We start from the raw sequence: 14333 nt of genomic DNA on the forward strand, positions 1-14333 counted from the left end.
TGCTTAAGTGCCTCCTTCTGCTGAGGAGGTGCTGCAGCATGGGGTGCTGCACACAACTCGCAGGTAGCACAGGCTGGGAGCACGGGGAGCAAGAGACAGGCTCTGAGAAAGGACATACCCTTGGGCTCATTCAATGGTCCATCTAGCCCAGTATCCTGTCTTTTGACAGTGGCCAATGCCAGGTGCTTCAGAGGGAATGAACAGAACAGGAAATCATCAAGTGATCCATCCCGTCGGCCGTTCCCAGCTTCTGGCAAAGAAAGGCTAGGGACTCTTCAGAGCATGGTTTTGCATGCCTGTCCATCCTGGCTAATAGGGTGGTCAAGCACTGGGATGGGTTACCTAGGGAGGAGGTGGAATCTCCATCCTTAGAGGTTTTTAGCACCTGGCTTGACAAAGCCTTGACTGGGATGATTTAGTTGGGGTTGGTCCTGCTTTGAGCAGGGGGTTGGACTAGTTGTCCTCCTGAGAACCCTTTCAACCCTAATCTTCTATGATTCTATGAAGAGCCACTGATGGACCTATCCTCCATGAAGTTATCTAGTTCTTTGTTGAGCCCTGTTATAGTCTCGGCCTTCACAACATCCTCTGGCAAAGAGTTCCACAGCTTGACTGTACGTTGTGTGAAGAAATACTTCCTTTTGTTTGTTTTAAACTTGCTGACAATTAATTTCATTTGGTGACCCCTAATTCATGTGTTATGAGGAGTAAATAACAGTTCTTTATTTACTTTCTCCAAACCAGTAATGATTTTATAGACCTCTATCATATCCCCTTAGTCACCTCTTTTCCAAGCTGAAAAGTCAGTCTTATTAATCTCACCTCATATGGAAACTGTTCCATACCCCTGATCATTTTTGTTGCCCTTCTCTGTACCTTTTCCAATTTCAGTATGCCTTTTTTGAGATGGGGCAACCAGATCTGCACGCAGTATTCAAGTATGGGCGTACCATGGATTTATATTTTGGTATTATGATATTTTCTGTCTTATTATCTATCGCTTTCCTAATGGTTCCCAACATTGTTAGTTTTTTTTACTGCAGCTGCACATAGAGTGGATGTGTTCAGAGAAGTATCCAAAAGTGACTCCAAGATCTCGGTCTTCAATGGTAACAGCTAATTCAGATCCCCTCATTCTCCGTGTATAGTCGGGATGATGTTTTCCGATGCGCATTACTTTGCATCTATCAACACTGAATTTCATCTGCCATTTTGTTGCCCAGTTAGCCAGTTTTGTGAGATCCCTTTGTAACTCTTCACAGTCTACTTCGGACTTAACTATCTTGAGAAGTTTTGGATCATCTGCAAATTTTGCCACCTCACTGTTTACCCCTTTTTCCAGATCATTTATGAATATGTTGAACAGCACTGGTCCCAGTACAGACCGCTGGGGGACACAAGTATTTACCTTTCTCCATTCTGAAAACTGACCATTTCTTCCTATCCTTTGTTTCCTGTCTTTTAACCAGACCCCTCATTCCTGTGCGCTCACACCAAACAGCTTGTGGGAACATCCCCTCCACTCCCCCAAGTGCTATTCTAGAGAGCGAAATGGAGGCACCAACAAGGATCCCAGTAGCAGTTACCCAGCGATCATAAGAACATAAGAACGGACATACTAGGTCAGACCAATGGTCCATCTAGCCCAGTGTCCTGTCTTCTGACAGTGGCATTGCCAGGTGCTTCAGAGGGAATGAACAGAACAGGTCATCCCCAAGTGATCCTAAACCCTGTGTCCTAGCAACAAGCCCATCCTCCTCTCCTCAAATCTGGGCCACTCTGGGCAGGTCTGTGCTGTTCTCTAACACTGCCAGATCCTCAACAGTCCGGTTGTGTAGCTAGGGCTTTGGAGCAGCCACCAGAACAGGAACGGCAGCACAACCCCCTGGGAAACGAGGGCCGGACTGACCCTTGCTGCTCACCTGCACTCAGGCTGTCGCTTTCCTCTTCAGCCGGGAGGACCTCCGTGTGCCGCAGCCGGCAGCGGCTCACCACCTGGATGCCGAAGCTCAGGACAGGGTGGGTGAGGAGGAACTCCGAGATGGAGCTGAAGTAAGCTCTGCCCTCCTCCTGGTTCTGCATCAGCTCCATCACATACAGGACCTGGAAGCAGAGCACCAGAAACACCCTGCAACAGCGCAAGTTGCTGGGCCTTTGGCAGCAAGCTGCGAGGTGCAGTCACACATAACAGGGGACAAGGAACGAAGTCTGCCGGGACCATTTTAATTTGAACACTCCCTAGGAGCATGCCCTAGGGAGTTCTACAACAAAGCCTACCACCAACCTTACCCTGTACTCAGGCATAGCTCAACACGACATCCCAGAATGCCATGCACAGCTTACCTGAGCCAGACAGAGCTCTTTGGCTCAAGGTAAAGCAATATGTGCTGGGATGTGTTGTCCCCATGAGCTGCTCTCTATATCAGAGAGGTGCCTGTCTAGGTGTCTGTCACCCATCCGCATGGTGTTTAGATGTGGCTACAATATGCCCAGTTTATGCCAGCTGCCAGTGCAGCACCCCCACTGACTCCCATTGTTAGTGACAAGCTTTAAAAACGATCTAAACTCTGCCTCTTCCCTCCACCCGAGCAGCCTCCTTCAACAAAATGACCAGAGCGCACCCAAGCCTGCTACTCCAGCACAGGGCATCAGGGCTCAAGCCCTGCCTAAGTCACAATTTCACAGACTGCTCAGAAATCATAACATTAGCCCAGTATGGTGATTTCTGCAGCAAAGGGGTGGGGGAAGCAGGTAGGTGGGTGGGGAAGGGTGGCAGGGTCCTATCCTGGGGAGTAGGAGGAAGTCTGTCTCACCACATGGCACGAGCTGGTCCCGCTCAGGGCAGGGATTGGGGCCAGGCTCACTCTGCTCTCAGCGCTGACCCAGGTCACGCCTGCTGCTTTCTGTCCAGGTGGCAAGGGGAAGCAGGGGATGGGGACAGCACTGACAACGTGGCATTTAGCAGCCCCAGTCTGCCCCACACCCACAGTAGCCCCTGAGAAAACACCCCAGGAGCAAGATCAAGATCAATCCCCCACCGTAGCTAGCAATGGTGCCGCTTGAACACAAGCAGCTGTGTGTGGCGGCCCTGCCCTGGCAGAGGAATCGGGGAAGGGGAAAGCATCCTGGTCTCAGCACCTCACCAGCCAGTGCTATCCTTCGGGGTGTGCCCCCGGGGGGGGGAAGGGGGGGGGCGGCGGCGGGCGGCGGCCCCGCAGCGGCAGCAGCAGGAGCTCCCAACTGCCACACTGTCAGCGCCACCCTTTCTCCCTGCCAACCAGCCAGGAAGCCGCAGTGGCAGCCTGGGCACAGAGCAAGTCAGGCTCTGGTCCCTGCCCCAGGTTGGACCAGCTGGCACCATGCGGTGAGACACCCCAATGGGATAGGACCAAGTTGCCACCTCCTCACCGCCTGCCGGGATGGGACTGGCCCACTAACCGCCCACAGGCAGCCATAGCCTCAGCAGGGATGCTGCTTCCGCTTCCTGGCTGCGCTCTGGGGGGAATCTGGCTGCCAAAATATCCTGTGAAACTCAAACACTCCCCCTGCCACGCTGCTGAGGGTGTTTTTAAAAAAGCCATGCTTGTCACAGGACCTCCATCTAGACATACAGGGGGGAAGAAGAGAGCACCTCTTCAGGGCTACAGCACTACAACAGCAGGGGTTTTCCACTAGAACTCAAGTACGCCACGATCACCAGCGTAACAGGCCTCTCAAAGCAAAGAAGAGCCGCTGCTCTCAGATGACTGTGCTGCTGCTTTCTCTGTCCCCCTAAAAGCAAGGAGCTTAAACATGAAGAAGAGCCAGTGTCTTTCCCTCCACCCCATTAGAGCAGAGAGTACATTCTATCACCCACGCTGAGCCCTGCCGCTGGCCGGGCGCTCTGGGGGCAATGAATGGTAGAGCAGAAGCATAGCTCTGTGTCACCCAGCTTTGGGGAGTTCAGTTGAACCATTAGAGCACCCGGGGGTCAGCTTCTTTTTCAGATAAGAACAATTAATCCAGTGCCGCGCCCAAGGCTTCTTTGGGCCCAGTCAACACCAGCAGAACTGTTACCATTCTCCATCTTACAATGAAATAGATCAGGGGAACTTGGCATCTTTTCAGCAGTGAGTGCAGGCAGCCCTGACCCAACCAGTGAAGATGGCTGCACAGAAGACCCAATCTCCCTCCAACCAATGTGGCTGAAGCAGCCAATAAAGTGGGAGCCACCTACTTTTCTCTGCACGTCGCTCAGTATCAGGTATTCAGCAGAGAGATCCAGACAGGCTTTCAGACTGGGGAGAACACTCATGGAGTTGAAGATGTCAGGGGAAAAGCTGGGGTCCACACCAGGAGAGAGAACACAGAAGGCGAGAGTCATTAGCACAGTAGAAGGTTTCTATGGCACAGCATTCTAGTTCAACTACGAGCCGCTTAACACAGTGACTGTCAGGTGTTCCGCGGCCCCCAGATACTAAAGTGATAAACCCCACGCAAACACTGATTGCTACAGACTAAAGGGGAACTGGCAGAACAAGATCTGCCCTAACTATGGGCCTCAAGCATTTAAAACCTGGATGCCAAGACCAGATGCCAGGTCGGTAAGAAGAGGGATGCTGGATCATGCGCTAAAACACAGCACAGCCCTAGCACCCGAGAGACCAGACAGCTGAAGTGTAGCACCGCTGCAGTCGAGGGTAACCATTCAGCACTCAGCTGTGTTCTACTCAGTGGGGCACAGGAGGGAGACTCTAAAGCTGGCTCCTGCACCCAGGATCCCCTAACAGACAGCTGTGTGTGGGATGGAGCATATCGGATTGGGAGTGCTGGCTGGCTCCCTAGATCAGGCCTGTTCTGCCCCAGCAACACAACACTAAGCAGACAAAGCAACAAGGGAAAAGATGCTAGAACTGTTGCCATGCTTTACAAAGTGAGCAGTCACTATTTACACAGGAAAGTGCCCAAAGTGCAGGCTCCAGAATGCTTTCCTGGGACCCTGGGTACATCTGTAAAACTACAGACCTGAGCAAAGAGGAGTAAAGTGGTTCAGGGTCAAGACCCACAACTCAGGCTCTCAGCTGTGCAAAACCCAGATCCATTTGGCATGGAGTGCTCATAGTACTGACGTTAGCAGAGGCCGTCACATTCCTTTCAGTAACTATGCTAACCTGGCATAGGACGAGGCTCTAGGTGGGACCAGAACGGACTCCACCGAAGATCACTGACAGTGTCTTCCCCTGCAGACTAACTGTATCGCCAGGATCCTAACAGGTCCCAGAGTTCTGCTCTGACCTGTGGATGCGTCAGACTAAGCCCCCTCTCTGAGAGGCCTAGCTTGCAGGTCTAGTGTACCAGCACTCACCGGATCGTTTGCAGACAGGTCCATGAAACAGTGCACCACATCTTCAGCTCCCGGTTCTGATCCGCTCCAGTGATGAGAAATCTCCAGAAAGGAACCCTGAAGGCACAACAGAGAAGTTTGGGGAAGCAATGCTGTCAGAAGGCACAGTCCTCCATGCAGGTGCCTCCTGCAGAAGTACTGCTCAGAGGTTGCCTGTGGCTAAACGTGGGCAATGATGTGCCACACTCCCATGGCAGGGCAGAACCTGGCACACCTTCTGAGGCCCTGCTGTCTAGGAGATCAGTCAGAGCACAGCCAACGTCAAGAAGGGTTTGAAGTAGGAACTATGAGAGAAGCTTGAGACAGAGTGAGCCAGGCTAGGCTGACCAACAGCGCCAGCCTAAATGCATCATTCCACCTAGAAGCACTTCTATTGGTGAGTTCTCCATCCCAACAACTGACACTAGGAATAGGACAACTTCACATTGCCCCCCAAAGCCCCAACTACTCCCATCATCAGAGAGAGCAACTCATTGCATACAGGACACTGTTCGCTCACTGCTACAACAGCTGAGTACTGTGTGTGTAAATGCAATGCAATGACAAGGATCCTATCTTAAAGCTATGGAGCTGAGGGTTCGCTACACCCAATGGCTCAAAGTCCAGGACTGAGACTTACTCTGGGTCTTGTTTTTTGTGATTATCACAGAAGAGCAGGCAGGAGAGTGGCCTGCCGTCATGGGGCTTCCACTCATGCAGGCACCTAGGAGAGACCAGAGAGAAGAGGTGACAAGTACACAAACACTAACAGAAACAGAAGAGCTCTGAACAGGTCAGAGCCTTCATTACTCAGTCACTGGTTTGAATTGAGCATCAGGTCAGCCGTGATCAAGAGTTACCACCCGATGGCAGTTTGCTGGCCTGCATGAAACAAGCCAAGTCGACAGTGGACAAGTGATTGTGTCACAAACACTACAAGCGGGATGGATGTCTGCAGGGAGCAGCTATAGATAATGGAGATTTGAGTTCCCCCTCTCAGATCTTTATGGCAGCAGGACAGTACAAAGAAGTTTGCTCTGCTACTGCCCATGCAGTACCTGTTCTGTGGACAGGAATTCTGTCTCCAGAGGTAACAGGCGAACCTTTCACTAGCATTAAGCTGATTCCCCCAACCATTTTTCAAAGTGCTCAGCACATCCTGCAATACTCAGCAATTTTAAAATGCTCTTCAATGCTAGAGTGCTTGATAGACATTAGCCCAACAGGTCCTCCTGATGTTCTGAGAAGGAATTGGACAAGGAATCCTCTACAGCTGAACTTCTTGGTCTCAGCCAGGGGAAGCTGTAGTTGTTCTCTATTCCATGACCCATCCCTTCTTTACTGCTTCTTAAGTTACCTTGGCTCATCTTGCCCCTCTATGTAGATCTGCCAGAACTTGACATAGCCATCATGGCTTGCTGTGGCCAAGACTGTCCCGTCTGGAGAGAGCGCTCCCTCACTTAGGCACTAAACAGGGAACAGGAAAGCAAACCAGTCATTCCACGTCTCCTCAGGAAACCAGAACTTAACTCTGGAGAAAGTATGATGGGCCAAGGTGCTAAGATGAGCCTGTGAGTGAAAGTAATCAATGGTTTATCCCCCCACCCTCCAGTCAAAGAATTGACAAAACATGTTTCCACCCTAGTTAATAATCCCCTTTTCCAGACCACAAGTTAAACATGCTGGGTTGTGCTTGCAGATAACCGAGGCCCCCATCCAATGTCACTCCTTTCTTAAGAAATTCATATTTAGAGTACATTTAATTTTATTTCCAAATCTTTTTTATCTCTGCTTCTACAATCATTAAACTTATACACAACAGCATCAACTTCTTGTTTCCCGCTTGTGCTAAGGGTTAAGTGGACTGAAATATACAACTTTGTGGAACTAAACAGTCAAAATATTAAACTGTCTCAAACCATGCCTGTAATTCTGATCCAATCTAAAGCTTTACACCACATAATGTACTCTCCGCTTAGCCTGTTTATACGACAAACAGCTTCCACATAGCAAGAATGCACCCTGTCAAAAGGAAATGTTCACACTCATTACAAAAACTTCCCAGGGTTACTGACACTGAAAATGAGTCACTGATTAAGAAATGAAGGGTTACTTACCTGTAACTGGAGGTTTGTTGAGATGTGTGGTCCTTACGTGTAGTCCACAAAGTGGTACGCATGTGCACCTTGTGCCTAAGTCTGGAGATTTTAGTAAGCAGCATCGATTGGTCTGCACATGCGCAGTTCTCCTCATGCTCTGAACAGAAGCTATAAAGGACAGTGTGGACCAATGCCTCTCCTGTTCCTTCTTCCACCACAAATCCAGTTCTGATCTGCAGCAGAGGGGACAGAGGGCAGGTAGTGGAGTACACACAGTGACCACAAATCTCGAAGAACCTCCAGTTACAAGTAACCAACCTCCACTTCTTCTTGGAGTGATGGTCCACATGTGGGAGATTAGCAAGCGGTGTTCAAACAGGAGATAGGTGCAAGGACACAAAAGTGATGATTGACTCTAATATCGCTGTCCCCACAGCTGTATCTGCAGTAGAAGACTGGACCAAAGCTTGTGAAGGTGTGCAAGGAGCTCACCTTCTTCTCAGGTAGCTGCCTGTTCCTGCTGGATCCATGATGGCCTCGTTAATCAGGAGGGCTGCTCGACTGGGACCCGAGGATTGCAAGATATCCAGTAAACTTCTTCGAGCTGTATCTGGAGCTCAGATGCCACCATTCGTAGGACCTCCTGATATTGCCTGTAGTCATCAGGTAGAGATGGGGTAACTGCCTCATCCGGGGAAGTTGATGGAGTTGCTCCTGGATGGTTGGATCCAGTTCAACTTTGTCTTCTGCATACTCCAATGGAGCCGGTTGGTGTTGACCAGTAAATGACAAGTAAGGCTCATGTACTAACCCCAGGTCCCTACAGTAGAGATCCTAAGGACACCAATAATGCCAGTATGAAGGATCAGCCAGCTGAGAAGGATCCCATGGCAGTGGGTACCACCTGTCTCTTGGGAAGTCATCTGGTCAGAGAACAGAACCCTGATCTCTTAGGGCTTCTGTCCAGCCCTATTTCTGTAGGATAGGGTAGGGGACCTCTTCTGGAACCTCTCACTCATCAGATGAAAAAGCTGGATCCTAAACAACTGGAGAAACCAACAATACCAATAGTTGGGTACTCAGGCTCACGGGTGGGACAGGAGGGTGGCTCTATGCCTTCAGAATAGCTTCTTCTGTGGGAGTAACTGTGTGTCTGAATAAAGAAGACCTGAGAGGAGGGGGAGTGAGAAGAGGGAAAAGCAAAAATGTCCTCTGGGGAAAGGTAGGCCTCAGACTGCCCCAGGATATGGGGTGAATCAGTTGGTGGAGCCGTTGGATCCGGTGCTTCTCTGGTCACAGTGGACATCGGATCCCCCCAGGGCCATGATGATATTGGCAGAGAGACTGATCTGGATGTTGAAGGGACCAGTGATTGAGGTCTGTCTTTCGGTTTGCTCATCGGACCCAGAACTGAAGGATCTGTGCTCCTTTGGGTAACTTTCTCCTGAGGAGATTTACTTAAGCCTACAATCCTTACAACCTGTGCGTGAGGACTCTCTTGACTTTGAGGAGTTGGGGAGGGATCTCTTTTCTTTGGGGCAGCTTAGGAAGAAGAGGGTTTGTCTCTATGCTTGTGAGAGTGCCCCTTACTCTCATGAGAAGCCTTCTCCTTAGCCTTCGAAGTCTTGTCCTTAACTCATGAACCTGTGCCTGGAAGGGCTCTGCTTGCTAATTGAGGCTGATGTAAAGGGGAGTCTCCCTGGCTTGGATCTGAGTGGGGTCTCATGGCCTTCTCCGGATGTTTAATAAGACTTAGCTCTTGACACTACGAGTTCTGGGAAGGAACAAACAGCACTTGCTGCACTTAACTGAAATGTAAGCCTTGCCTAGTCAGTAAAAGCAGCATTGGTGTTCCTTGCTCATTGAAACGGAACAGGGGAAGAACCCCAGAACTCTGGGCATAATCCTAGTCTTCTGGGGAGGATTTCCCTGGAATGGAGGAAAAAACCCATCTACCTACCTATACTTGTACTTAAGGCTAAAAGAATACTAAACCATTTACAATATTCACAGATTAAAGCAGTCAAAGTAAGAAGCTGTGGACACAGAAGATTCTGACTCAGGCCATGTGGCGGTAAGAAGGAACTGGAGAGGCACCAATCTGCACCACCCCTTTTTCCCTCGGCTCAGAGCACAATGAGAACTGCACATGTGCAGACCAATGGACATGGCTTTCTAAAGAACTCCAGTCTCAGGCATGTGATACGCATGTGTAACCATGTGTGGAATACACACAGGGACCGTCCCTTGAAGAAGAAATTGTACCATTCTCATTTGCTTTCTCCCAGTGATGCAATTTTATTTACTTTCCACCTTTCATTCAGTATGGAGAGTGAAATCGAATTCATTTATTTTCACTTCTTTCCAGGTTCTAGTGCATCCAAGGTTCACACCATCACAAGTTTGACACCCAAACTATTTCCCCTGAAATTTAGGCCTGATCTACACACTGGTTTTGTACGAGTACAAAATTTTGGTCAAAAGTGTGATTTTGTAGATGTAGTTCTACTGATATAACAATTACACTGGGATAAAAGTGCCTTATTCCCATCTCATATAGGCATAAGCTTTCCCAGTATAACTGCACCCACACTAGCAGTTGTACCAGTAAAACTATTCCCGTATAGTTAAAGCCATACAACAGGTCCTTAGACAAGCCCTTAGAAATATCACAATTAGGATTTGTAAATCTTAAATTTCACTCGTCCTTGGATGGGTTTTTCAAAAGCACCCAAGTGCCTTTCAATAGGAATGGCTCCTAAGTCATACTGTTACCTTTGAAAATCTTAATAATATGAATGATGTCCCTTATACAAATTGACAGCATCTTCTTAAAGTAAAGTGAAATTAGTTCTCTGCATTCCAATAATCTCAGAAATTGACTGTAGTCTAATGGGAACGAGGCCCTATGTGATACAGAAGTCAGAGATGAAAGAGACCCGTAGATCACATTCAACTCCTTGTAAAGATAGGACAAGGGTGCCCAAAGACCACATAAAATGAAGTCAGCCAAACTGAGTTAATAACTTTTTCTAAATGTACATTCTTATCCTTCCTGTTGTAATAGTTCCCCCACTCTGTCTGAGAAGGTGAAAGGCAGGTGTGAGAGTATCAGAAGAACTGCTGCCGTTGAAAAGACAAAAACCAAAGAGTCTGAATGCCTTTTTACCAGCTGGGCTTTGAGGGTCTACATGGTAAGATACACACTTCTAAGGTAATCACAGAAATCCACACAAAAGCACAAAGCACCATGCTCCAGAGGAGCCATTAGGTTGGGTAAGTAATTTGCCCTTTGATTGTCTCCAACAACTAAAGCATTTAAAGGCCAACACAGCACTTCTCCAGAGGTGGCTTTTGGCTAGTTTGCTTTTAAGAATGTTTGGCCATCACAAAAATTAGGGTCACCCGCCACTCTCTGACATGTGCAGAACTGCCTACTGAGCCCATAAGCAGAGACTGCAGGACAAGCTGACTCTCCCGAAAATGGCTGAGCCACTGAACACTGTTGCGTCCCCACCATATTGCCTAGTGACTTGTAGCCTTGAGGTGCAAATGAGCTTGTCCTGCAAGACAGACTGTGGAAGTGACAGTCCAGCCTCCCCATTATGAAAAGCACGGCAGGTGTCTGTCTCCTTGAAGCGCCTGCTCTCACAGCCCCATAGGCAATGCATACGAGGATCACAGCCCTGCTTGCCTTTGATTCCATTAGGTGATATGAACGCAGGCATTTACATTGCAATGTTCAGTAATCCCAGACAGATGACTCAGCAGTCAGCAATGGCCGAGACATTCATTCAGCATTAACCACTGACGGCAGCTCAGTGCTGCACCATCATTATTTAAGATGGGCGACAGTTCCAACTCTTTAGAACAGCAAGTCGAGAGAGCTAAGGGTTCAAGATTTGCCACGGAGAACGAAACTTCTGTGGAGAGTGCCTCAGCAATGGGCTTTGGTGTGTCAGTGACACGCCTGTCCCCTACACTGATCTTCTCAGAGGATCATCCCCCAGAGGAAGCCCAACTCCCAAAGAGGACAGACGGCTCTAGATAACAACAGGCAGCAGAACTCTTACCGTGCTGTGGCCTTTCACCACAATGAACCCCTCTTTGATGTTAGTCACCTCCACCGGCCAGGAACTGTGGTTGGCGCGGATAATATCCAGATCCCAAACCTCTGCCTGGAGGAGAACAAGGAGAGATGAGAACATGTGCATGCCTGCAGGCCAGTGCCTGAAACTCCCCATGCTCCTTCTAGCAGTCACAGCCCTTTGCCCTGACATCTTCAGTGGCTAAGAAAACGTTTGACTACAGCAGCCCAGCTTCCTGAGTGCCCTGCATGCATGTGCAGGTTGTCCCTCCTCAGCCCTGTGAACGGGGCAGATTTGGATGCAGTGAAGCCCGAGCAGCCCAGCATTCAGGTCCTTGGTGATTTCTCATTACTGCAGTGACTGAAGAACCTGGAGAGCAACAAAACTAGGTATGACTTTGGAAATCAGTCAGGTTCGCAGCCTAACCAACTTGAGCGCTTAAGAAGCATTCTTTTAGCAATGGGGACTTAACCCTGTGGAGGTAAGATCAATCTCTGTGCTAAGTGGAAAAAGCAGAGGCCAAACACAGAAATTAGAGGAGGACTGACCTAGTCCATCTCATTCCCCCACCCTCTTAATGTGTCTCACATTAATTTATGCCTATGGGTATGTCTTCACTGACAGCAGCAAATTCACCACTGTCAGATCAATTCTTCGCTCAATCGATCTGGAAGTCAATTTAATAAATCCACCCCCTGGAAAAAGAGTAATGCTGTGTCAACAGGAGCGTGTTTCCCATTGGTGCAGCAAAGTGAAGATACTGCAGTAAGTAGAAGTTAGGAAGTCAATGGGAGATACGCAAGCTAATCTACATAGCTTGCGTATCTCCTTACTGCAAAATTCAGCAGCACTCGACTGTGTAGACCAGGCCTATGTTTCTAGTCTCTCTAGCCCTAGCCACCACACTACTTGTTCACAGGTTCTTCCCAATTCTGTGAATTCCCAGCTGTGAATTTCACTGATGTGCAGGTTACTCGCTCAGCATGGTCTGTAAGACACCTCCTAGCAGCAGACAAGAGGTGAGACTCCACTGCAGAAAGCGATGAGACTCCTACCTGAGGAGTCCACACTGAGGGCTAGTCTATGCAAACGTTTAGTTTGCAGCAAGCTGGGGTGCGAACATAGTCTGCGGCAGGCTAGCGCAGGGTAACTGCCTACGTGGATCCTGCTGATACATATTAACGGTTTGTTAATGCACATTCATCTAGTCCTGTCCCAAAGAGACCTGGATTAGAGTGCATTAACAAACTTAACACGTATTACCAGGGTGCAGATGGACAGTTAGTTTGCATCAGACCAGTGCAGAGAAGATTCACGCCCCAGCTTGCTGTGAACTAAATGTTCGAATAGACAAGCCTTCATGTCTGATTTGGTGAGTTTCCCTCAGACCCAGAATCTTGTTTTTGACAGAGCATTTCATTCACCTCACTCTTGCCAGTGAGACCACAAAGCTTCAGCTCATATGGAGCAGCACATAACCATGTTACACGTGGTATTCAGTAGCATTCTAGAAAAGATGATGCAACACTGACGAACATTATTCTTAGAATCCCACTGGAGTTACTAAGCAAACATCTCCTTTTAGACATTTCCCATTGGCCTCTAGGTACCATGGTGATGGGAGCATGAGAAATGCCCATGACAGAGCTGGGATAGTGGCACTTTGCACAGTAAAAGTGTATTTAATCCAAACCTCAGTAACATAACCATCTGCTGAACAACTTCTCCCATGCGCTCTGTTCACCAGTTTTGACAGTAATACCTGCTTAAACTGTTCCCAAGCTGTGGCCCATGGACAGTTGTCTGGTCACATGGTGCTAGCTCTCCCAGTTTCCATTTACCAAATAGCACTAAAATACACTATATATTTTCCGATATTTGTTTCCCATGCAAGCAATTGCTGTAGTTGCCACAGTTGCTGTAGTTCCATCACCAGTGGGAGGGAAAGGTGGCTGAATGACCATGGAATGGACTGGAAGGATTCACACAAAACTGACTCTCTTAAATTGCGGTTCACTATGAAGTTTGAACCTTCTGTACCACACGGTTCAGTCTAAGCCTTCTTCCAACAAAGATGTGGACAAGGGTGATCCAGTGGATATACCGGACTTGGACTTTCAGAAAGCCTTTGACAAGGTCCCTCACCAAAGGCTCTTAAGCAAAGAAAGCAGTCATAGGATAAGATCAGTCAATCAGCCAAAAGATCAATAAGCAGTCATTGATCAGTAACTGGTTAAAAGAAACAGGAAACAAAGAAGAAATAAATGGTCAGTTTTTGCAATGGAGAGAGAAAACAGTGGTGTCCCCAGGGATCTGCACTGGGACCAGTGCTGTTCAGCATATTCCTAAGCGATCTGGAAAAAGGAAAAAGTGAGGTGGCAAACTGTGCAGATGATACAAAATTACTCAAAACAGGAACAGGATTTGTTGGGGAAGAGTCTAGATGGCTTTTGTGAAGGGAAATCATGCTTCACCAATCTATTAGAATTCTTTGACGGGTCAAGAAACGTGTGGACAAGGGTAATCCAGTGTATATAGTGTATTTGGAATTTTAGAAAGCCTTTGAAAAAGTCCCAAACCAAAGGCTTCCTAGAAAAGTAAGCAGTTGGGGGATAAGACGGAAGGTCCTACCATGGATAAGTAGTAACTTATTAAAAAGAAACAAAAGGTAGGAATAAATGGTCAGTTTTCACAGTGGAGAGGGGCAAATAGTGAAGTCCCCCAAGAATCTGTACAGGGACAGTACTGTTCAACATATTTATAAATAATCTGGAAAAAGAGGTA

At 48.2% G+C, this 14333-nt stretch overlaps 1 protein-coding gene across 1 annotated transcript in view; it reads right to left on the bottom strand.

Moving 5' to 3' along the window:
- EDC4 (enhancer of mRNA decapping 4) overlaps positions 1 to 14333 on the bottom strand; it is a 57400-nt gene that overhangs the window by 24659 nt on the left and 18408 nt on the right. The window contains exons 7-12 of the mRNA XM_067553037.1: positions 11535 to 11639; positions 6720 to 6829; positions 6003 to 6086; positions 5345 to 5440; positions 4217 to 4319; positions 1923 to 2103 (exon numbers count right to left, since the gene is read on the bottom strand). Of these exons, the coding sequence (XP_067409138.1) occupies positions 1923 to 2103; positions 4217 to 4319; positions 5345 to 5440; positions 6003 to 6086; positions 6720 to 6829; positions 11535 to 11639 (679 nt within the window). The remainder of the gene's footprint in view (positions 1 to 1922; positions 2104 to 4216; positions 4320 to 5344; positions 5441 to 6002; positions 6087 to 6719; positions 6830 to 11534; positions 11640 to 14333) is intronic.

Source organism: Emydura macquarii, unplaced genomic scaffold (assembly GCF_026122565.2).
Source record: "Emydura macquarii macquarii isolate MOO-44397 ecotype Brisbane River unplaced genomic scaffold, CSIRO-AGI_Emac_v2 contig_295, whole genome shotgun sequence".
In the NCBI taxonomy this organism is placed as follows: Eukaryota; Metazoa; Chordata; order Testudines; family Chelidae; genus Emydura; species Emydura macquarii.